The 20,863-nt window shown below is 44.6% G+C and overlaps 1 protein-coding gene across 7 annotated transcripts in view; it reads right to left on the bottom strand.

The window, feature by feature from the left end:
- Window positions 1-4,908: 4,908 nt before the first annotated feature.
- The window catches only part of TfIIFalpha (transcription factor IIFalpha), a 32,628-nt gene continuing 16,673 nt past the window's right edge, over window positions 4,909-20,863 (bottom strand). For 3 of the 7 annotated variants that reach the window (XM_037433163.2, XM_075875568.1, XM_075875571.1), the window contains exons 9-12: window positions 19,720-19,829; window positions 19,531-19,636; window positions 10,581-10,707; window positions 4,909-5,284 (exon numbers count right to left, since the gene is read on the bottom strand). In XM_037433163.2, the coding sequence (XP_037289060.2) occupies window positions 5,068-5,284; window positions 10,581-10,707; window positions 19,531-19,636; window positions 19,720-19,829 (560 nt within the window). In that variant the 3' untranslated portion in view covers window positions 4,909-5,067. Of the gene's footprint in view, window positions 5,285-10,580; window positions 10,708-15,675; window positions 16,124-19,530; window positions 19,637-19,719; window positions 19,830-20,863 lie in introns of those variants that run through there. The other 4 variants (XM_037433164.2, XM_075875569.1, XM_075875570.1 and 1 more) reach the window with 3 other exon arrangements.

Raw genomic sequence — 20,863 nt, 5'->3', positions numbered from 1 at the left:
ACAAAAAAGAGGAGTCCCGTAGTAATTACACGCGACTCTCACATGTATAACTACTTAAAGGGACACGTTGACCTTTCTTTTTTAAAGGAGTGGTGGGATGTATAACTCCCTTTAAAGAGACAAGTTGACTCCCTTTTAGAGAGTCGTGCGTCCCATGACTCTCTCAAGAAGAGTCAACTTGTCTCTCCTAAGAGCGTTAGACAGCTAGGTCACATACGTAGCAAATATAAGTCAAATAACTTTTTTATTACAGTGTGCTGAGAAAAACGCCATGCGTTCTCAGAATTAAGCATGTTTTTCGCATTGCCCGAGCGGAAACAGCGGAGTTGAAAAGTAACATGTAACATTTTCGTATACGTAAGACGGAATACCTAAGGAACTCAATTGTGAGAACTCTCAGCAAAAGCTGTGACCCTGCTGGGTCGCGTCTGCTTAGCTGAACATGGCCCTTGTGGAGCCCTTGTCATAAAAATCGAAAGTAGAAGTTAAGACGTCCGCATTGCCATGTGGACTGTGTTCATTATTTAAAAGCAAGCGTGGTGGTAGTAAACTGATATACAGGTACAATAATCATCAAAAAAGAGTCGTTACTGCCGTTACTGCAGTCAAAGAAGTACAGCAACTATGGAAAAAGTAGTCAAATGTGGTAAGCACAGTTGCTTCCAACGAAGAGTACACCAACTTCGCCAAAGAGGAGTTAAATACGAGAAGCGAAGTTACTTTCATGAGAAGGGTGTTTTGGGAACTCTGTTTGTAGATGCGTTGGCACAAAACAAAAAAAAAAAACATGCGGCTTCGGTTTTTTTTTTTTTCGATCACAGTCACGAGTTGAGCCGCGGTCGCACGAGACCATTCGCGCAAAAATGCCTGACAGTACGCGGTTGTGATTTTCAGCCAATCGTATGCAAAACAAGTACAACGAGCCGGGCGAAGCCATTCAGATCTGTAAAAAGCACACTGACCAGCGACACGGACCTGTAAAATAGTCGGCATGAAAGCTAACAAGTAAAACGCAGGAAAGTCGCAGCTTTGATCACAGGGACGCACCCTTTGACACCTGTAGTTAATGAAGATCATTGTTAGTTTTACTCCACGCCGAAAAATACTCGATGGGAAATATGCAACGTGTACATAGGAATGTAAATAGAGCATAATGTTTATACGCGGGACCCACGTTCATACAGTATTGTATTTAGCTAACGTCATAACACATCTCTGGCGAAACGACCAACCTGAAAATGCCAGCAATGTGTGCTGGATGTTTTGCACTTGTACAAAGTCCATAATAAAAGTTGCCTTAAGCTTGCACGTTCAAGTGACAAGTGTCATCCCCATGATCGCAGTTCACTCACGAATGTACATAGCACATAAAACTGCTCAAATCATGCCTCTTTAGCTATCTTGCAAGCGTGTTTTTGTTATAAATAAAAATGACCTCCGTACTGAAAATGAAGTGTACGTGTGTCGTTTTCTCAGCCGCGTCCTCACATTAAACCGATTTCAATCAAAGAGTTTTTGGAATATTCCACCTGAGCAATAATTCTCACGTTGTCATTCTAAAATTAATTTTGTAGGTTTAAATTCATCGTAGATAAAAAGCAGCTAGAGGTGTTCACACTATGAACTATTGCCAGCATTTTAATCATCTGTGTCTGGTGCTCCTAAAAGAATTACTCTCAAGTGACCAATCCTAAATGTACAACAAGGTGGCCAACTTATTTGCATTATACACTGTTAAAGAGAAAGCAGTAGCTCCTAGGTGTCAATAGTTTGACGACGAGTGCCCTCATTAAAAAAAAAAAACTGAGAAGCAGGAATCCAAACCACCAGCCACATGATATTTATGCAAGAGCTTCTCATGGTGTGCAATTTCAGAAGTACAATACTCGGTTGATTCAGTTCTTCACAAAAGCTGCTTCCAATATTTCACTTTCTCAGATTCTATAGAAATGACAAATAACAATATATTTGTCTAAAAATAAAAGCATAGCATTCATTCACTCCCAAAATCTACAAGTTCATCTTAAAACACAATACTTTACAAAGAACAAGTTGATCATTAAAAGACACAAAATGCTTATTTTTCACCAAAAGATACGGGCCTTGAAACTCTTCCACAGACTTGGTCATTCAGCGATGAATGAGCTTTCTTAAGTAGCTGAGCCGGCAACCTCAAGACCATGGGCGTGTGCACGAAAGTCTGCCCTACCCAATGACCTAATAGAGAGGGGGCGCTGTCTGCCTGACAAATTGACATAGAGGTGGGGGGTGCTGCAACGGACCTTCACCACTTTCCCCTGAAAGGCAATCCTGCACAAACCTATGCTCAAGACTCCCCTCTTCTGGCAGATACTACTGGTTGCTTTTAGACAGAGAACATCACAGATGAAACCAGGATTCCATTAACAGAGAGGGAGAAAATAACTGTACAAAGTAAAGAATAAACACCAAGTTTCTTAGTTATATAAAAAATATCGATATTAGGTGATTGGTTTGCTTGAAATGAATACCTTAATATGAATTATTAAATTTGATCAGTTACATAAGGCAAGTATAGTGTCAACTACGCACAAGTGACCTTCACCAGGCATTTATACTTTATGAGCATGGGTATGTCTTTTTTTAATGCGAATGCATTTCTTAGTCGGGTTATGTCAGGCATCCGGCATTGTCCACGCGCCGGCAGGTGTTCTCTCTCCGCTTTCACTCCCTCTCCCATAGAAACAGCTGCGGGCGCGTGCGCTTATCTTCACCCCTAGGAAACGGAGCATGTGGTAACAGTGCAGGAGAGGGTAGGTACAGCGCTTTGTCGCTCCACTCACCGTTCGCTCCCCCCCCCCCCTGCGCCCCACTCCCGCCTCACTCTCGACTGTTATGCCGGCTGGGCACCTCTCAAGAGCATCCGGATATGTGTGCTCGAGACACCGCTGTGAAACCATAGAGTTTCCTACAATACTTACTAGAGGAAACTCTGGCGCTGGTGTCTATGGGAGCTGCAACGCACGGCGCTTCAGCGAGCATGAAAATGATGGGTAGTACACACATTTGTTTAATATTCATACTTCCGGCCTGCTTTTGGCTCCGTGTGTGTTCGTGTAGCTTAAAACTGTTTTCTTACGAAACAAGTATTAGCAAATGTTCAGCGGTTGCACTTCACCGTTTTATTTTTTTAGACTTACTTTCCCAATTGGCTCACAAAGTTCAAAAGGGTTCAAGCTTTCTTTCAAAGCAAAACTGAAACACAGCAATAAACGAAGCCGTAAGTACGATTTGCCGCCCGCAAGTACGAAGACTAGGCATATGTGTGTACTACCCATCATTCCCATGGTCACCGGACGATCGCTGCGCCAGAGTGCCCTCTAGTTAAATTTGAGAAACTCTATGTGTGAAACGCCAACACTGAGCCGAGAATGCTGTTTTGTTCATAGTATTTTTTAACCGTGCACGCTGGCTACTAGAGCTGGAAACGCATACCGCGTTTCTCGCGACAGAAAAACGCCACGTGCGGCGAATGGCGCTATTGGCTGCATGTAGTAAAAAAAAAAAAAACGTTCTTCTAACACTGTGTTCTCACGTGCGAAACGCCGTAATGGACGCAACGCAATGCATTCGCATTCCTCGTGATTCTCTTAGGAGAGGTGGGGGAATTTTTCTCCTTAACACTTTGGATCGACAACACCAAGTTTACAGACCTGACATGGTCACCCATTTGCTCACCGCCACTGGCACCCATCGCACGCACGCACACACACGCACATGCACGCACACACATGCGCGCGCACACAAGAAAGGGTTTTTTCCAACTTCACGATTTATTCCCCTGTCACATGGGGCAAATTAATTGCACTTCACTGCTGGCGTCTTTCACATGCTGTCCCATGGGAATGTTCAGTCGCATTCGCGGTACAGTGAACTTTCTGGCGAGCATGTTCGGCAAACTGTTTAGGCTCGATAACAGTGGCTAGAGAAGGAATAAGGCATTCGAAGTCCAGTTCAAAAAAAAGTTTAACCATAATTTTTGTTACGAGAAATATTCTGGTGCATTATAACATAATGCACCACAAATGAACTGCTCTGTTATTCCTGTTCTCAGGCAATTCGCACCCAAGACCGCCAGGGCATACCCAGTACACGCCGTGCAACGGCCGCAGCCATTCATATGCAAAGTTTACATTAAGGGTTGGTTGTAAACACATCATTACTTACAAAAGTTTGCTTGAAATAGAAATTATCTGTTATGGTACTTCACTTTTTATCGCCACCACCATCGTTTCGAAGATACACTTCCATTTCTCATATAGTAGTGTGCCCTCTAAATGACACTTTTTTTTGGGGGGGGGGGCGGGGGGGGGCACAAGAGCACTCGCTCCCAATGGCACTAAATTTGGCAGTGTGACCAAGCTATTACTTTCAATGCAAAATGCATTTCAACTAGCACGTGCTTAAGTCCCACCGTTGTGAACAGTCAACATTTTCAGGACATTTATTAGTCATTTTAACCGAAATATATGGTAGTCCAGCTAGAAAAACCTCGGAGAGAAATAATACTCTGTTAGATTACTTGGGTTACTTACTGCAAGCGAGGATGCCAAACGTAGGAGTTGCCTAGATAGATGTCATAACATCTATCTAGGTTGCAAGTCATGGAAGCATTTCGAAATGTCTCACTCTCCCTTGGTGGTGACAAAAAGACGATAAGAGCACAGGCACTGATAGTTCTAGCAGCAGCCATCTTGACTAATGCACATGAATGATCAACTCATGTACATAAATTGCATAATGTACATATTGCACATTATGTCCTAGTACAGTGTGTCCTGGGAGCACTAGCCTACCCGTACATTCTCAAAAGTGCACACAACTTCCCCAACAGCACTTCCCAGAAAGCACAAACCAGTATTCACAACGTGACTTCAACATTTTTTTATCAATGTAACAAGGGCAACATGATATGTATAAAAACTGATTATTCTGTTTATTTACACAACATATACCAACAGCGATTAATACTTGCTTGAACTGACTGGCTCCAACGAAAGTGCCAAGCAGTAGGTATTTCTGTGCCGCTCAAGCCTTTATAGATAGGTAAAGTTTTCCTTTGATGGTCTGCTTCTCAGGATTCAGTCTTTTCAGAATCTGAGCAATTGTGTTCACAAGCTTTTCACTGCCCAGTCCAGTCCTTTTAGACTTGAACTTCTGCAGAAGCTCAGTCGTGGTCATTGGCTTCCGAAGCAGGTAACGCCTCACAGACTCCTCGGTGATACCTTCGGTGCTTGAGGACCAGCTATATGTGGGTACATGAATGCAACTATGAAAATAAGTTTCAAATCACTGAGAACTTAAATGGTAGCTCAAATGCAAACATACGGCGCACTAGAATGGCCATTTTCGAACACTCTGGCAACACTCCTCACATTCAGCTCGTCAAAATCAAGAGCTCTGAATACGTTCGGCTGGTTCTTCCATAGCAACATGCCACATCTCACTTGGACCTCGAAGCCTGACCAACATCTGATCATGCTACACCATCGCTTAATCTGTTTGCAACAGAAGACACGGTAACGTGTTTTCTCATCTGGCCTCCGGCTGCACGGCCAAAGTTCAGCACGTATGCCTTGGACATAGGTTCTCCATTTCGAACTGAAGTGGGCTCAGCATTGTTGCAATCTGAGTCAGAGCATGGAGGCACCTTGCCGAATGCAACAGTACAACACTAACACAACCAAGTGACAGTTTGAGGGTAAAACACTGCAGCACAATAAAGATGCACATTGTTATAGAGGATTTCCCATGCTCCACTTCATACCTAGCCGGCAACACTGTAAAAGTTTTCTGCAGTATTGTCCTCTCCGTGCCAGCCTGCTGAACAAAGAAAGGGTGCCAAAGCCTCTATTTGCCTGACACAAGTTTTGACTAGAACTAACTCCTTGGCTCCACCCTTATTATCAAGACACATCTTTATTCAAAACAACATATACTGGCCTAACACATAAATGCCCTCTGCAACACCCTGAACGAACACTATGACAACCTAAGGCAACAACTATTAGGCACTCATCCGCTGGCATAGTTTCCAAAGCATTCTGTTGACACAGCCGCTTGTTCTGCATCTTATATAACGACACACATGCACGCCGAGAGATGAATTCATTTTTAAATCTAATTCTTTTTCTTGACCTTCTAACGCAGCTTCTTTATAACCTCAACTTCACTCTTCGGACACATCTGAAGCAACACTGTTTTTCTTTTTTTTTTTAACGATACCAAGCTTCTTGCCTGCATGCCAAGCACCTTTCCTTTATACCACAATAGAAGAATCAAACAGGCACGAAAACTTATCAGCTGTCTCCCACAACCAATTTTCACTGCTTGTTTTTTATCTGCCAAAACTTAGCCACCTAAGTTGAGGCACATTGGTCAGAAGCAGTTTGTTAACACTGACGATGCACTAGTAACCACTTGAAAAGAGAACTCACTTGTCATTCTAATAAAGACTAAGGGAAACAACTTATTTAATAGCTTTACATGAACATGTGTTTATCAAATGCATACGATGCATTTAATGTAACGAGCTTTGAACTGGTAGAACACACCCCCCAATCTTTTATGACTGTTAAGTATCGCACGGCAATGGTGTGGCTATGGTAGCGTGCACGCCATTCGTCGGGCAAACTGTTACCCATGTCAGGGTTCGTACAGGTTTCCAAAGCGAAAATTCAAGGATATTCAAGAGCCTTCCAGGACCTCTTGCAAGTTTTTCAAGGACTCAAAGCGGCATGCTAAGTTGGAATTTGTCACTCTAAAATTTCCAGTTTTATTGCACTTACAATATAATAATATTGCAATTATAAAAAAAATAGCATAGAATAACTTCTCACACATCTTCATAGCGAGAGGGTACAATGTTATGTCTGAAAGTTGCGTGCTGATGGGCTTCAACGGGCATGTGTAGCCAGGCCTTAAAGAGGTCGTGCCACAATATTTATGGCTTGCGCACTCTTTGCTGCAAGCTCTAATTATAGCTCCAATAAGCACAATACACACAACAAGATTCATTTATTCCCGCTATATAACTTGTTGCTTTTTTGATATGGACGATTTTCAGTTCCTGTCAGTGGGGACCGAGTTGTGCAGGCATGTAGCAGTGTAGTTGACTTAGTCACGTGATCACAAAGCTTTGCACGCATCATGCTGAGCATTGTCAGCTCTCGCACACATGTGCCACACAAGCACCTGCAAAACAAACTCGTCGCTACCTGCAGCAGCCGCGATGCTTTGCCGTTATGTACGGGCCGGAAGCCCGGAGGTCACTCAGCTGACTACAGATCAGGTGCGACGTCACTAGAACTTTTGTTGCCCTTCTTGTAGAGCTACGTCAGTGTTGGACGCGCTAGCGATGGGCCTCGATTAGGAGAATGAGCATTTCGGTACACTTGGGAAGTGACTTAAAATATATTCTTAAACCCACATGGTGCTTGCTATATCCTTGAAATTTGATGGCACCACCCTATCCAGAGTGTCGGCTTGTGCACAGTTGACACTCGCAGCACGTTGCTCCACAACCAAGAAGTAACAACTGCGACAGAGGTTAATTTACACTCATCCTGTGGATACACGTGTGTTCTTTTCTAGCACCGTTCTTGGTTTGTTTAAGCAGCACACTTCCAGTGTCGAGCTATGACAGTCGTTCACCAGCACTTCTCCTGTGCGCTCTCTTTTCGTGCGTTCTTCGTGCTTGAGCGGTGCGTTTCATGTATGGAGTTGCTTGCCCAGCTTCGTGTGACATTCTACCGTACTTACTCGCATAATAGGCGCACTTTTTTTTCAGAAAATCCGGCTCGAAGTTAGGGGTGCGCCAATTACGTGGGGTAAAATTTTCGAAAATTTTTTCTACTCGGTTCTCACGCTTTAAATCTGCACACTTGTCAAGTAAAAGGCGACTTTATCATTTACCAATTAATTCAGCATAAAACAAACATACCTACGTACCTTTTAATGAACAAGCGAGAGCCGTCAACTGCACACACACACGTAAAATTTATTTACACAAAAGTCGTAGCTGTTCCTCCTTTTCCCTATTCGGAGTCCGAGTCGGAGATCACACATTCATCCTCGTCGAGCGGGGATTCGTTTTCGGTGTCCGAATCATCCGCACCCCACAACATGTCATCCTCACTCGCATCCAGTGCGTTCGAGATACCCGTCTTCTTTAAGCTTTTCCTGACGACTTCGTCGGAGATCGCCTGCCACGCTTCCACGATCCAAGCGCACAGCATTTCCACAGGCGGCCTTTTAATCTTACCACCTGTAGTCAGCTGATGTTGTCCTCCAGCCATCCAGGTGGTGTACAGCCTTCGAACATTGTCCTTGAAAGGTTTATTCAAGGACACGTCCAAAAGCTGCAGTATCGATGTGAAGCCGCCCGGAATCACTGCCAGATCTGTGCGCAGCTCCTTTAGCTCATCTCGTACGCGGTCTACTAGGTGCCCACGAAAACTGTCCAGGACAAGCATGGACGGCAACAACAGACCACCCGGCCGCCGACCCCAGGCTGTTTTCACCCAATCCACCATGAGTTCCGCGCTCATTCAGCCTTTTTCCTGGACTCTGACGTAGATGCCTTGAGGGAATTTTGCCTTTGGGAGCGTCTTACGTTTAAAAATAACGTAAGGCGGTAGCTTACGCCCATCCGCTGTCACCGCCAGCATTACGGTGCATCGTTGTTTATCAGCGCCAGACGTTCTGACGATGACGCTCCGTGCACCTTTCTCCTCCACTGTCGTGTTCCACGGCCTATCAAAGCAAAGGGGGGTCTGATCAGCGTTGCCGATCTGGGACAAAATGAAGTCTTTCTGCTGTCGGAGCTTTATAACAAAACTGTGGAAGTCCACCACTTTGTCCTCATATGCTGCGGGCAAGCACTGGCACAAGGTGGTCCGCATGAAACGAGTTGTCCATCCGGAGCTGGCTTTGAACTCTTTTGCTTCGATGCCCTGCGCTCGGGCTATTCTGCGCGCCTCAGTCTGCACAATATCCAACGACACAGCACAGCTGTCTTGTCGTAGCTCCCGTATATGCCGGACCAGTTGCTCTTCGACGTTCGGATACCTGCCGGTCTTGGCACCGCGGAAAGCCCGTCGTGTCTTCTTCGTCGCCTTAAGTTTTTCTTCTTGGTCCCTCCAGTACCGAATACTGGTTTCTCCAACGCCGAAATGCCCGATTGCAGCCTGGTTGCCGTGCTCCAGCGCGTACTGCACTGCCTTCAGTTTAAACCCAGCCGTGTAGCTCGCGTACTTCCCCATGGTGGAACCAAAGTTCAATACACGACTACAACATACGCACACCACTTGCAAAATGGCGTTTCTTTCTTTTTCTCTGATGGTGGTGATGGCGATCGAGCCCCCGGTGTTGTACACGTGACCTCCAAAAAGCGCGGCGATTTGGGGGGTATCAGTAATTGATGGAACAGCCGTTTTTTTTTTTTTTTTTCACTCATGGACGCTTTTTTTTTTCAAGTTTTATTTCGACAAACACGTTGGTTAGGTCGTTGCACTTCAAATTTTTTTTATTTGCTCGTTGATTTGCCTTCTTTTTTTCTTCAGGGTACGGGGACCGCGTTCCAACTGTACCACTGGGGGGTAGAATCGTTTCTGATCACGGCCAAGTTCGGGGTGCGCCTATTATGCGCGGAATTAAAAAAAAATAGAATTTTCCGCGACCAAACTAGGGGTTCGCCTATTATGCGAGTGCATCGATTATGCGAGTAAATACGGTTATTTTTTTCTATCACATTCACTGCTTCACCTTCACCACAAACTAACTTTTTTTTCATATGCACTTTTGCCAAATGGGATCATGTGCACCCCCCACGCCACATTACTGCTTCATAAGTGGGATGTTTAACAGGTTCACACACCGATGTACCACATTAATGAGGTTGCGATGTCGATATGAGAGTGCACTGCTCCGGCAATTCAAGGATTTTCAGGGATGGCAAAGAATTCCAGGACATTCAAGGGCCTTGAAAATGCATTTTTCAAATTCAAGGGTTTTTAAGGATTTCAAATACCTGTACGAACCCTGCATGTTCTTTTTAAAGGAACTCGTGTGCAGTGGTATTTGCCCTATTTCAGCGACAGATGAACGTGTATTATGATGAAAGCTTTATGATAGGCCACAATGATTTCTGTGGTACATACCCATTTGTTGGGCTAACAGTTGCCTTCATTTTTGGTGGATCAGTGGCGTGAAATGGGTTTTACCAAATATCTGTGGCGTATATTCGTTTATGATGCCCACCTGCATCACCATGGATCCCGGACACGAAAGCAACCATAAAGGACAGCTTCACTGTTAAAAACAGCTTGCGTGTGTTGCTTTCAGTGCTGTTTTTAAGCTCAACAGCCTAACAGGCCAAACTAAAAAAAAAAAAAACTATATGAACTATAGACACCACCTAACCATTGAAGCCCAATGTGGCTGGGTGGACATTGGCCACTTAGTAGGTATTTCCTGTATTGAAAAGTCTTAGCCAAAGGAGACAATACCTTGAAAAGGGCAAAAAAAAAGAGGATGTTCACCTGCTAGGCATGGAAGGCGTGGACGGAAGGTTTGATTCACTTCGTGGACGTTTGGGCGCTGACCCGTCCGTTTTCGCCGCTGATGGAGACTCCTCCATCATTTTGCGCTTCAGAGCTTTGCTACTGCCTGAAAATAGAAACATGACGGTCACTGTGTGTCCACCAAAGGAAATGGATGCACTACAAAAATGTCCCATGTTCGGTGCTGTTCTGAAAAAGCACAGGTGTGAAAAAAGGACTATTTTATTTTTGTATTAATAGTGAGAAAGTTAAAGTAACAAAAGGTGTTGCATGAGGCGAAAGTGGTTAGCATATTCACGGGAAATGAGTGCGAAATCATGGTAGTAAAGAGGACGAGGTGGTCAGTGAGGTCAAATGAAGTAATGCTTCAAGGTTATGCCGCTGAGGTAAATTCCCCTGTAAAGTAACGTAAATTACTATACACTCCACCTCAGTCTGATGGCACTTGAAGTACTAATGCTAGATCTACGAGTTGAATTTACACCTTTACGCATTCCCATGCGAATGCGGTCTGAAAATTTACTATGGGTAAAGTAAGCGAAGTAGCAATCATTGCAGCTACTCATAAATACTACTGCGCATTTCTGCTCATAAATCTGCTTCTGCGCCTAAGTATGTCTGCAATTACAAAACAAAAAAAAAAAAACAAGTCCTTAAAGGTGTTTTGAAATATCTGCATACAACAGCGCTCGATGATTTGTTAAGAGAAAAATCTCTCTGCGGCCGAGTAACTTGCCTGCATCTTAAAACTTATGGGGGACCGGCAATGCTGTAAAGCATGAGTTCTCTAACTTAGTTTTGCATAGGGCACTTTGTACTTCAGCAAACACACAATGTGCACGGCCCCATACACACTTCCAAAAACTAAATTGATGACTAATTTTATGGAACAAATCTTGTGCTGCATTTTAGAATGCACTGCACCCTGTACACCTTATTTGGACTATGGCAGTCTGTGAGCTAACAAAAAGGCCACGTGACAGCCATATCACCGATGCACGAGACACTATTGTGATTTGCAGGCCCACTGCAGCCGTGCAAAGCATGTTTAATTTATGCTTGCAAGTGCAATTTCAACAGGCAAGCGGTAAACATTCAGTAGCAACTTCTACAAAGCAGTGCCTGAGGTGGTAGCATTATTGCTGGTGCTAGCAACATACAATGTGTGGAGAGGTTCGAAATAACGAAAAAACGATGTCTACGTAACACTGCCAGACTCCAGATTAAATATTAAATAGCAAACCTAAATTAACACAGCACACGCGCCTCTCTTTTGCATTTTCCCGCTCTGTCTAAAAAGCAGACCCGCCCATTTGAGGCTAGTCAATAAGCCTTGTTTTACAAACTGTAAGGGAGCTCGGTGCAGCAAAGAGGACAGTAAAACATGGAAGGCAGTGGAAAGGCAAAGCCACCTTCTCAATGCAAGCATCCACACCACCAGGTACAAGGTTGGGGTAGCTCCCTCTCGATAAGAAAGACTAGTGGGTGCCTTAGTGGCACTGGAAATGGAACACCCAACCTTCCACACCACCCTCCAAAGAAAAAAAAAAGAAAAAAAGCATTTGTATAGACAGAGGGGAGAAAAGGCGAGGTCGGCAGGGTTCCTCGCACCCCGAAAGCACTAGATGTGCTACAGTCAACTGCCGATTTTTCGGACCCTCTAGGGAGCGAAAAACCGTCCAAAAATTCGGGCAGTCCGAAAAAATGAACGCAAGGAAAAAAAACGCATTATTTTACTCATAATTTTCAATGCAAGCAAAAAAAAACGCACCATTTCACTGACATTTCTCGGATTAAGAGGGTCAAGATCGAAGCACCAGACTTCCGAAACTCTGCCAAAGCATCAGTGGGGTGACTCTGAAGAGAGCCGTTAAAACAAATGCATGCAGCTGACAGCGGGTGCCGTCAGGGCAGCCGGTGTTAGAGCTGCAGTGGCTTGTTTTTGATCCTTGTTTGAACGGCGTTCCGCTTGCATGTGATTACATTCGCCTCAATCTGAGCAAGCGTCATGTCATTACTGTACACCGATGTCAGCGTCATCAATGCTCGCATCAATTCGGCGGTCGTAGGTGGCCCAGGCATTGGTTCCTCTTTTTCGACATCGGAGTCGTCTGAATCTGCTATAACCTGACTGACTATTTCATCATCGGTTAGGTCTGCACAGTAGTCAAGCTTGGTGTCAGCGTCGACGAACCGCTCAAAAGTTATTTTCGTGGGCATGGAAGCACCAGCAGAGCGGAGGTCGTTGATAATATCGTCCATGAGAGGGCACAAGTCAGTCACGCTGTCACTTTCTTCAGGCAAGTCTGCTGCCTCTGTGCCGAGTACGAAGCCCGCGTGACGAAAGCAGTTGCGAAGCGTGTCTTGCGTTACTGCCTTCCATGCGTCTGCAAGCATTCCGACAGCAGACCGAAGGTCAACGCTGTAGCCTTTTCCGTTTTCCGAGCACAGCACCATGCGGTTGAGTATACGTGAACGGTACAAAAGTTTCAGATAACGGACAACGCCTTGGCCCATTGGTTGGAGGATTGCAGTCGTGTTGGGTGGCATGAATTCCAGCTAGATAGCCTTCAAGTTATTGATGTGACCATGAACAGGGCAGTTGTCAACGAAGAGCAGAACACGTCTGTTCTGTTGTTCAAACTGCCTGTCCAACCTGCGGACGTAACTCTCGAACAACTGCTGCGTTACCCATGCCTTTTTGTTGGCTTCGTATAACACTGGCAGTGTTGCCCCTTTAAAACACCTCGGGCTCTTGGACTTCCCGATTACTAACAAAGGAAGTTTCTCGCTGCCAGACATGTTGCTACCGACAAGAACGGTCAGCCGTTCTTTGCTATGCTTGCCACCATGGCATGCGTCACCAGCAAAAGCGAGTGTTCTTTCCGGCAGCAGCTTGTAAAACAAGCCAGTTTCATCGCAGTTGAAAATGTCAGCAGAGAACTGCTGCAACAAAGACTGGAGTTTTCCACTGCAGTACAGCGCAATAACTGCACTGTCAACGGCGCCGCTTTCGCCACACGTCTTCTTGAACTGGAGGTCATTCCGGCGCTTGAAGTTTCTCAGCCATCCATCACTGAAATTAAAATCCATGATGTCCATCCAAGCGCGAGAGTTTCCGCTTTTTGTTTCAAGATGCAGCCCGAGACTGGCAACCGCTTGGCAATCATTGAGCGTCATCGATTTACACGTCCCGGACGGACGCCGGCGCCGCATTCGTTTTTCTCACGGACCAACTGGAAGCTCCGCCCACTGGTTCGAGATCACTCAGACGCATGTTCGTTTTTCGCGTGCCTGGCGGCCTGCGGGCGGCCCGGGACCGCCCAAACAATTTCTTTCGAGCAGCTGGCAGATGACAGCGCGGTGCGTATGCTGTGCGGCCATGTTAAGTTAAGACACTGGAAATTTTCGATGCGCTCTTGCTCTCTTTGCTTTTCTGTGCGCTTCTCGCACGTTTCTGGATTTCGCATTGCTAGTGCACCCAGTTTTTGTCATTGGTGTTCTGAGCCACGTCGAGCATGTGCGTATTCCTGACGGTTGGGCAAACACGCGTTATGTTTGCTAGGAGAAACAGCTGTGAACGACCGCGCCCGTCTACGATGCGCATGCGCTCGAGTAGTTCACTTACAGTAAGTTGCATCACAATAGAAATAGGTATAATTCACTACCTAACTGCTGTTTAGATTGCAAATGAGTCAGCGTTGTGGCATGTGTTTCAGCTACGGAGGGAGCAGACGGCATAGCCAGGCATAGCAGACGCCACCGCGGATGCAGTCAGCATCAAGCGCCAGATGGCCCGGAGCCACTCGGGCTGGCTCGGGACTTTTAGATCACGTGCATGTGACGTAGCCACCTGTGAGCCGTGACATAGCCTGTGACGTAGCCACCTGTGATCACTCGCGTCCACGGGCCGTCCGTGAGTGATCCGGGACGTGGTAAATCGATGAAGCTCATTGAATTAAGCCACACGACAAGAGCGTCCTCAAGCTTTTGATAAACACCTTGGCTTGCATTCATCTTTTGGGCACCAGACGGTTTTTCGGTCGCTTCCCAGATCTTGTCTTTGTTCCTCAGGAAATCGGAAACTGTTTGCTTGGAAATGCCGAACTCCTTGCTCACGTCAGCCTGCGATCGGCCGCTGTTCACTAACTTAATAATGGCGGCTCTCTTCTCCATCGTTGACCGACGGTACTGTTTTCCGCGCTTCGATGTCATCGTCAAGGACGACGAAGGCGAAGTGGGGGCCATCGCAGGCAAGCGAAATCCTCACGATGTGAACAAAGGAGTTTGCTGACGAGCGTCGAAGCACCTAGGCTTAGCGTTGCAGAGCACACTTCACACGATCACACAACCACGCACCAGGCTAGCCAAACATCATGTGGGCTGCGTAAACAAAACGGCGCGACGGCAGGTGACGGTGGCACTGGTAAACATTCAAGATAGCCAGCATAGCCAGACCAAATCGATGTGCGACAGTTAGTTCTAGTTCGAAGTGATGAAACGGTTCGCGAAAGCGCTGCGCGGGAAGCCAGAGTGGCACGCACGAGCACAAGCGCTAAAGCGAAAGAAACTTTATTGGCGCCAAAAAATTTCTCGGTGGATAGTTTCGATTGTCAACAAAGCACTCTTGCACGATAAACACGGCCAGTTTTAGGAATCTCTGAGGTCATGTGTGTTTCTCCGCTAACGATCAACCAGTCCAAGCAAGAGATGCCGCCACAATAGACCGGCGCGCTCATTTATGCGATTGTAATCGCGTGTGACGCAGTTGTGGTGGCTTCCACTGGAGGTCAGTGGTGACTTCCGATCTTCCGTCGTGTCAAAAAGTGGAAAATTGGACTCCGGGGTGTTAGAGCGTCCAAAATTTCAGACTTCCTTATACATCGATTCTATGGGGCTCGTGGCGGTGCCGCGAAGATGTCCGAATTATCGGGCATGTCCGAAAATTCATGTGCCTAAAAAATCGGCAGTTAACTGTATTAAGCTTCCGAGATGAAACTGAAAATGATGACTGCGAAAATGGAAGAGCACAGAGAAGAGGTGAAAAGAGTGCGTAAACACGTGAGGCCGGAAAAATGATGGGGGATACTGCAGAAGATACAAAACTTGAGACTGCGAAGAGCTCTGCCCCCGGTGTTTCTAGAAGCTCGAAATCTGGGCAACATCTCGTTACTTCCCCTTTTCTTCGGTTGCTGTTACATTTGATAACTTCCTGGCATAGAGTATTTATTTATTATTCACAAAGTTCAAGTCTTAATACTCCATCAATCATTAAATGCATCCTAAACTTCAAGGTACATTCATAATTAATTTGCTCCAGCCAACAAATTGGCATTGACAGTCGGCAGGTAAGCAAAGGTGCCTTTTTCGAGATTGGCTTTTCATTTTCAAAGCACCATTAATTGCCAAACTGTGCCTTAACTTACGCTTCTTTACCAAACACAGCATGAAATTACTAGTGCAATTAAATTTGTCAAGATACTTATCACTGTCCCATGCTTCTTGGACCACACTCCCATGCCCTATAAGTGAGTTGGAGATAAAGACAAAAGTTGCCGAGTTGTTAGGCATGCTTGCAAATGATTCAACGATTGTTAAAAACAAAGTTTATGATGATGAGGGTGATTAAGAGAAGCAATGAATAAAACAAAGTCAAATACAGTTAGTAATGAGGACGAATGAATGTTTGCAGGCCATAATAAAATATCTATTATAGGTAAAAAGACAGCCTGTACATCACGTAGTGTCAGATGTGCCTATAAGGGTAAAAAGCTGGACAAAACAAAAACAAAGAAAACACATAGGAAGCTAAAGGAGGCCTACCTGTCTTACAGTTCCTGCTTGTGTCATTGTGCGTGCGCCATAGTGAGCACTTGGAGAGGGCGTTCAAACATTGGCTGGCAAATGACTTAATTAAGAAGAGACACTGCTCTTAAAAAATGTCTTTTATTTCTTGATTGATTTTGAAGAAACTTAGTGAGTTTATCTATATTTCTGGGCTGATTTCAAATATGCAATTGTTTTTCTTGTATGATGTGTTGTTTCTAAAACACAAAATATTTTAAGTCCTATTTTGCATAGAAAGACTTTTCCTAAACTGTGAAAGTTACAAAGTAAATTGGCATATAACAATAACCTGGAGTCAAAGCTGATTGCAGTGCAACAAAATAGGATGTTCCAAATCAATTTGAACAGAAGTTACGGTATGTTGGACATCTGTGAGCGAGTCAATTTCAAGCTAGTAAATGTAAATGTTCAAATGGTAAATGTTCAACAAACCACAAATTTTATTCTAATGGGCCTAGAACATCCGTTTTCAATGCACTACAATCAGCTCCGATTCCAGATTATTGTGGTATGCTAATTTAATTTGTAACTCTCTTAGTTTAGAAAAATAGCTTGCTCCCAAAAACGTTCATGACATATTTTGTATTTTAGGAACAATTCCTTTACAATAAAGATAGCTGCATATATGAAATCAGCATACAAATATACATAAACTCACTAAATTTCATCAGAATTGATCAAGAAATGAAAAATTTTTTAGTGCCATGTCTCCTTTTAACCAAAACTAGATAGTGCCCTTAGGTACTTCACTTTTCGTAAGGACCTAATCGCCCAAAAAGCCATGTAGAAAAAGCAAGCTTGTTATTATGGCAATTAGTATCAGATGAGATGAGAGACAACGTGCCAGCCAGTAAGGTGATGAATGTGTAGTTTTGTGCTTATGAGCTCGGAGCTACAATGTTTCGTGACTACAACAAGAGCTACAAAACAATAAAACATATTAACACTTCACATTTTCGGATGAAAATGACAGTGCTTGCTTGCCTGACAAAGTATGTCGCAAGATGAAAAAAAACCTAATTAGTCATAATACGCGCCTCACACAATACCTTTGACCGTAAACGTGCCAAATCCTTTAAGCTTAAACAAGACCTATCAATGCTTTTGCACAAATCAGTTTGCACAAACCAGCTCCTGAATCCGAACTTTTTTATGCATTTGTAATGTTGCAAAACATCTTCCTTCTATTTGTAAAAAGATTGCATCAGCCATCATATGCATTTCCTACAACAAGACAGTACGAAAATGGCATATCTGCAACTCCTTTGCACCCAACTAAAAAGCAAGAACAGAGATATAGTAGTGCTATAATACAATAAAATTTCAACCCACGGCCTTTGCCATTATCTCAAACATCTTCCCACCTACTCTGTATCAGGTTAAGGGGGGACACGGGTCTTAGAAGGCCAAAAATAGCAAAAAAAAAAAAAATTGACGTTTTGGGGCTGACATTTTCGAAATTTGTACCTATTTTCGCACCTATCTGAGAAGTTTCTAGCTTCTCGCATCATTATTTCTGGCGCAAAATCAATTATAACATCCCTGTGAGATGAATGTGAGCGCAAATAGACGCTAAAATCGCGCTTTTTCCGCGCCAAACTGTTGCCGTTACACACGAGCTATCGTGTTCATCTTGGTCTCGTTTGGAAGTGTTGTTCTTCATCTTCAATTTCCTGCCACCGCTGGCTCGCCTTGCTCATTGGTGTTTCAACAAAAATGCGTCATCGAGAAGCACTAGCGTGGGATTCTATTGGCTGCTTGGGGCACGTGACAAAACCTAGGCATCCGATTGCCCAAATGATGTTTCCGGCATCTGCTTCACAATCGTGACGCGCACGGACATGCGCCATTTTGTCATGGTGACTGCCTATGGCAGTAAAGAAGTTCCGGGCTACAGTAATTTGTGAAGCGGGTGTGGCGATCGTTTGTTCGCTGTGAACTTCACAATGAGCCCCGCTATGGCTCAGGACAACTAGGATAACGAACTCACCGCGGTCAACGGCGATTGTCGAGTCGCCGGTAAAGGCCTAACTCACGTAAAAGCCCGTTGGTTGCCCACGTTACTGTTTTGCAGCCTCATCAGTTAGAGTACAAAGCAAAAGTAAAAAGCAGAAGTGAAGCTACAAGAGATATCAATCTTTGTAGTGATGGAACGAAAGTGCAGTCTTATCGCTAAACGTGCCGATGCCACGGTTCCCCCCGCCTGACGAAATGACCTTGAACTGCGCGACGGGTCGTCAGCGTGGAGTATGCTGCGCGTCGACGAACAACAGAAAGTCAGTCTGTTCGCAGTAAACGTGCTTGCCGCCCACGCAATGAAGGCTACTGGCCACAGAAGACTGCTTTTAACGACGTGTTCGCAACGTCGTGGTCTCCCCTCGAGAATGTGGCAGTCTTACACCTCAGGACTCGCGTAGCCTAGAAATTGATGAGCGAGAGAGCAAGTTTGGTTTGCGACATTTACGGGTAACTCATTCTGGACCAGCCGGAAAACACAGCCGTGTTATTCAATGGATCGTTGATTACGCACGCACACTCGCCGCACATCGCCGTCAGTACAGTACAGTATAAATGAGAGAGCCCTGAGACCCATGTTCCCCCTTAAAGCTAAAGTGTAATATAGTGTACACTAGTAAGAGTGTGCCAAGAAATTAAATGCCGCCAGTTTAGAAGAAATCACAAGCGAATTGACATGCTATTTTGGAGGACATCAGGGTCGTACAGCTGTACAATCGGTGTATTAACATCTTCTCTTTTGCCCTGTTCATGCGACAACTTCTCCATGATGTTTTTTTTTTTTAGCTTTTGCAGCATTGCTTCTGTACAATCTATTCTGTTCTTAAGTTGCTGCAATCGTTTTCATTTTCTCTTTTTTTTTTCCTCACACATTCCAGAGAAAAATTTTTGTTCTTAAAGCCAGATACAATAACATGCTCCTCCCTACCTCACTATGATGCCTTCTGGCATTTCCAAACATAAAATAAACAATATATGGTAAAAAACCAGGAAAAAACAAACAATAACAAAACTAAGAACCATGATACACCCTGTCGCGCACAAGTGAGACAGCAGCCGCACTCACCTTTGCTCTTCTTCTCGTCACTCACGTGCTTTGTGGGTGTGTTGGCGCGACTGCTGTTCGCGCTCTCGCAGCCGTTCTTCTTCTTTGGTTTCTGCCGGGCGGAAGACTTAAATCAGAAATGATACTGTTCTTATTGCCAGATGGACACACACACGAGCGGGAAGGAGGTGGAAACTGGACTCTTATTACCTGCATGAACATGGCCGACTGAAACTTGGAGTCGTCAAAGTCCGAGTCCGACGACTCCGAGCTGGATTCTCCCGAGGAGTTGCCCTTCGATGCGCTCTTGGAAGAGCCCCCTGCGAGAAGTTTAAAAAGAGAGTCAGGAGAGCAAGGCTGTTGCAAATATTGCTTTTATCATAAACTTATACAAAACCAAACAATGCAACAAACACTGACAGTCTAATTACCTTACCTATATAAACTATGAGCATAAAGCCTACTTGCATTTAGGTGTTGCATTGCTGCCACTGGAAACTTGCATAAAGTCACACCTCAATGCCTCGAAAATTGACAACTTTAATCAACACACAACAGGAAGCTAAAGTTTACTCGATTATACTTTACTGCATTAAATGCCCTTCTCAGAGGCTTAGCTTAACATTAATGAAAAAGAAAAAAGTAAATGGGCTAGGGAGGGGGGGGGGGGGGTGTCAGCTATGTGTTGACTAGTTTCGACCCTTTCTTTCACAGAAAACAAATCTCGAAAACGAGAGGAGGGTGTCATCTTACCCACTCCTTCCACTCCACATTTCTTTTTATTTTCTCATAAAGTATCAGCTTTTAAGCAATAACTAGGCATGTGAACGTGGACAACTACACTACACTTTCATTTACATATTTGAAAAGCTGCTCCACAAGCAACAAGCATTCATTTTTGCAAGCATTCTGTTGAAGCTGATTTCGCCTTCTTCTAACAATTTCCAAGAGTATGTTGCTTTTTTCTCATCCGACTTTTTCCCAGATAATAGAAAACATCAAGACGATATCAGTCCTCCTTTGATCGTAGGCACAATTTGCCCCCTTCACCTATAGGATTTTTAATGTAGCACTGACATCCTATCTTAATTAAGGTCTAAAAGCACACTAGCAAAAAACATGTGTGGCTGCCGTCGACAACACGCTAGCCTCTAAAGCTGCTGTGTAGCAGCACTTTCATACTGCGACAAGATTGGCTATGTGTGTACATTTTCACGGCGCGCTGTGCGTCGCTTTCTGCGGAGACCGATCAGAATGGCCCCCTTTTGTCACGTACATGCTCGATATAGTGGCAGAGAGACCCAGCTGGACACTGACCAATAGAGAGAGTCATTTAGCACTAGTTTGACCACGT

The sequence above is a fragment of the Rhipicephalus microplus genome, chromosome 10 (assembly GCF_043290135.1).
Source record: "Rhipicephalus microplus isolate Deutch F79 chromosome 10, USDA_Rmic, whole genome shotgun sequence".
NCBI classification, from domain to species: Eukaryota; Metazoa; Arthropoda; class Arachnida; order Ixodida; family Ixodidae; genus Rhipicephalus; species Rhipicephalus microplus.
Note: the sequence above shows the minus strand (reverse complement) of the source record. Positions and strands in the feature narration are given on the sequence as shown.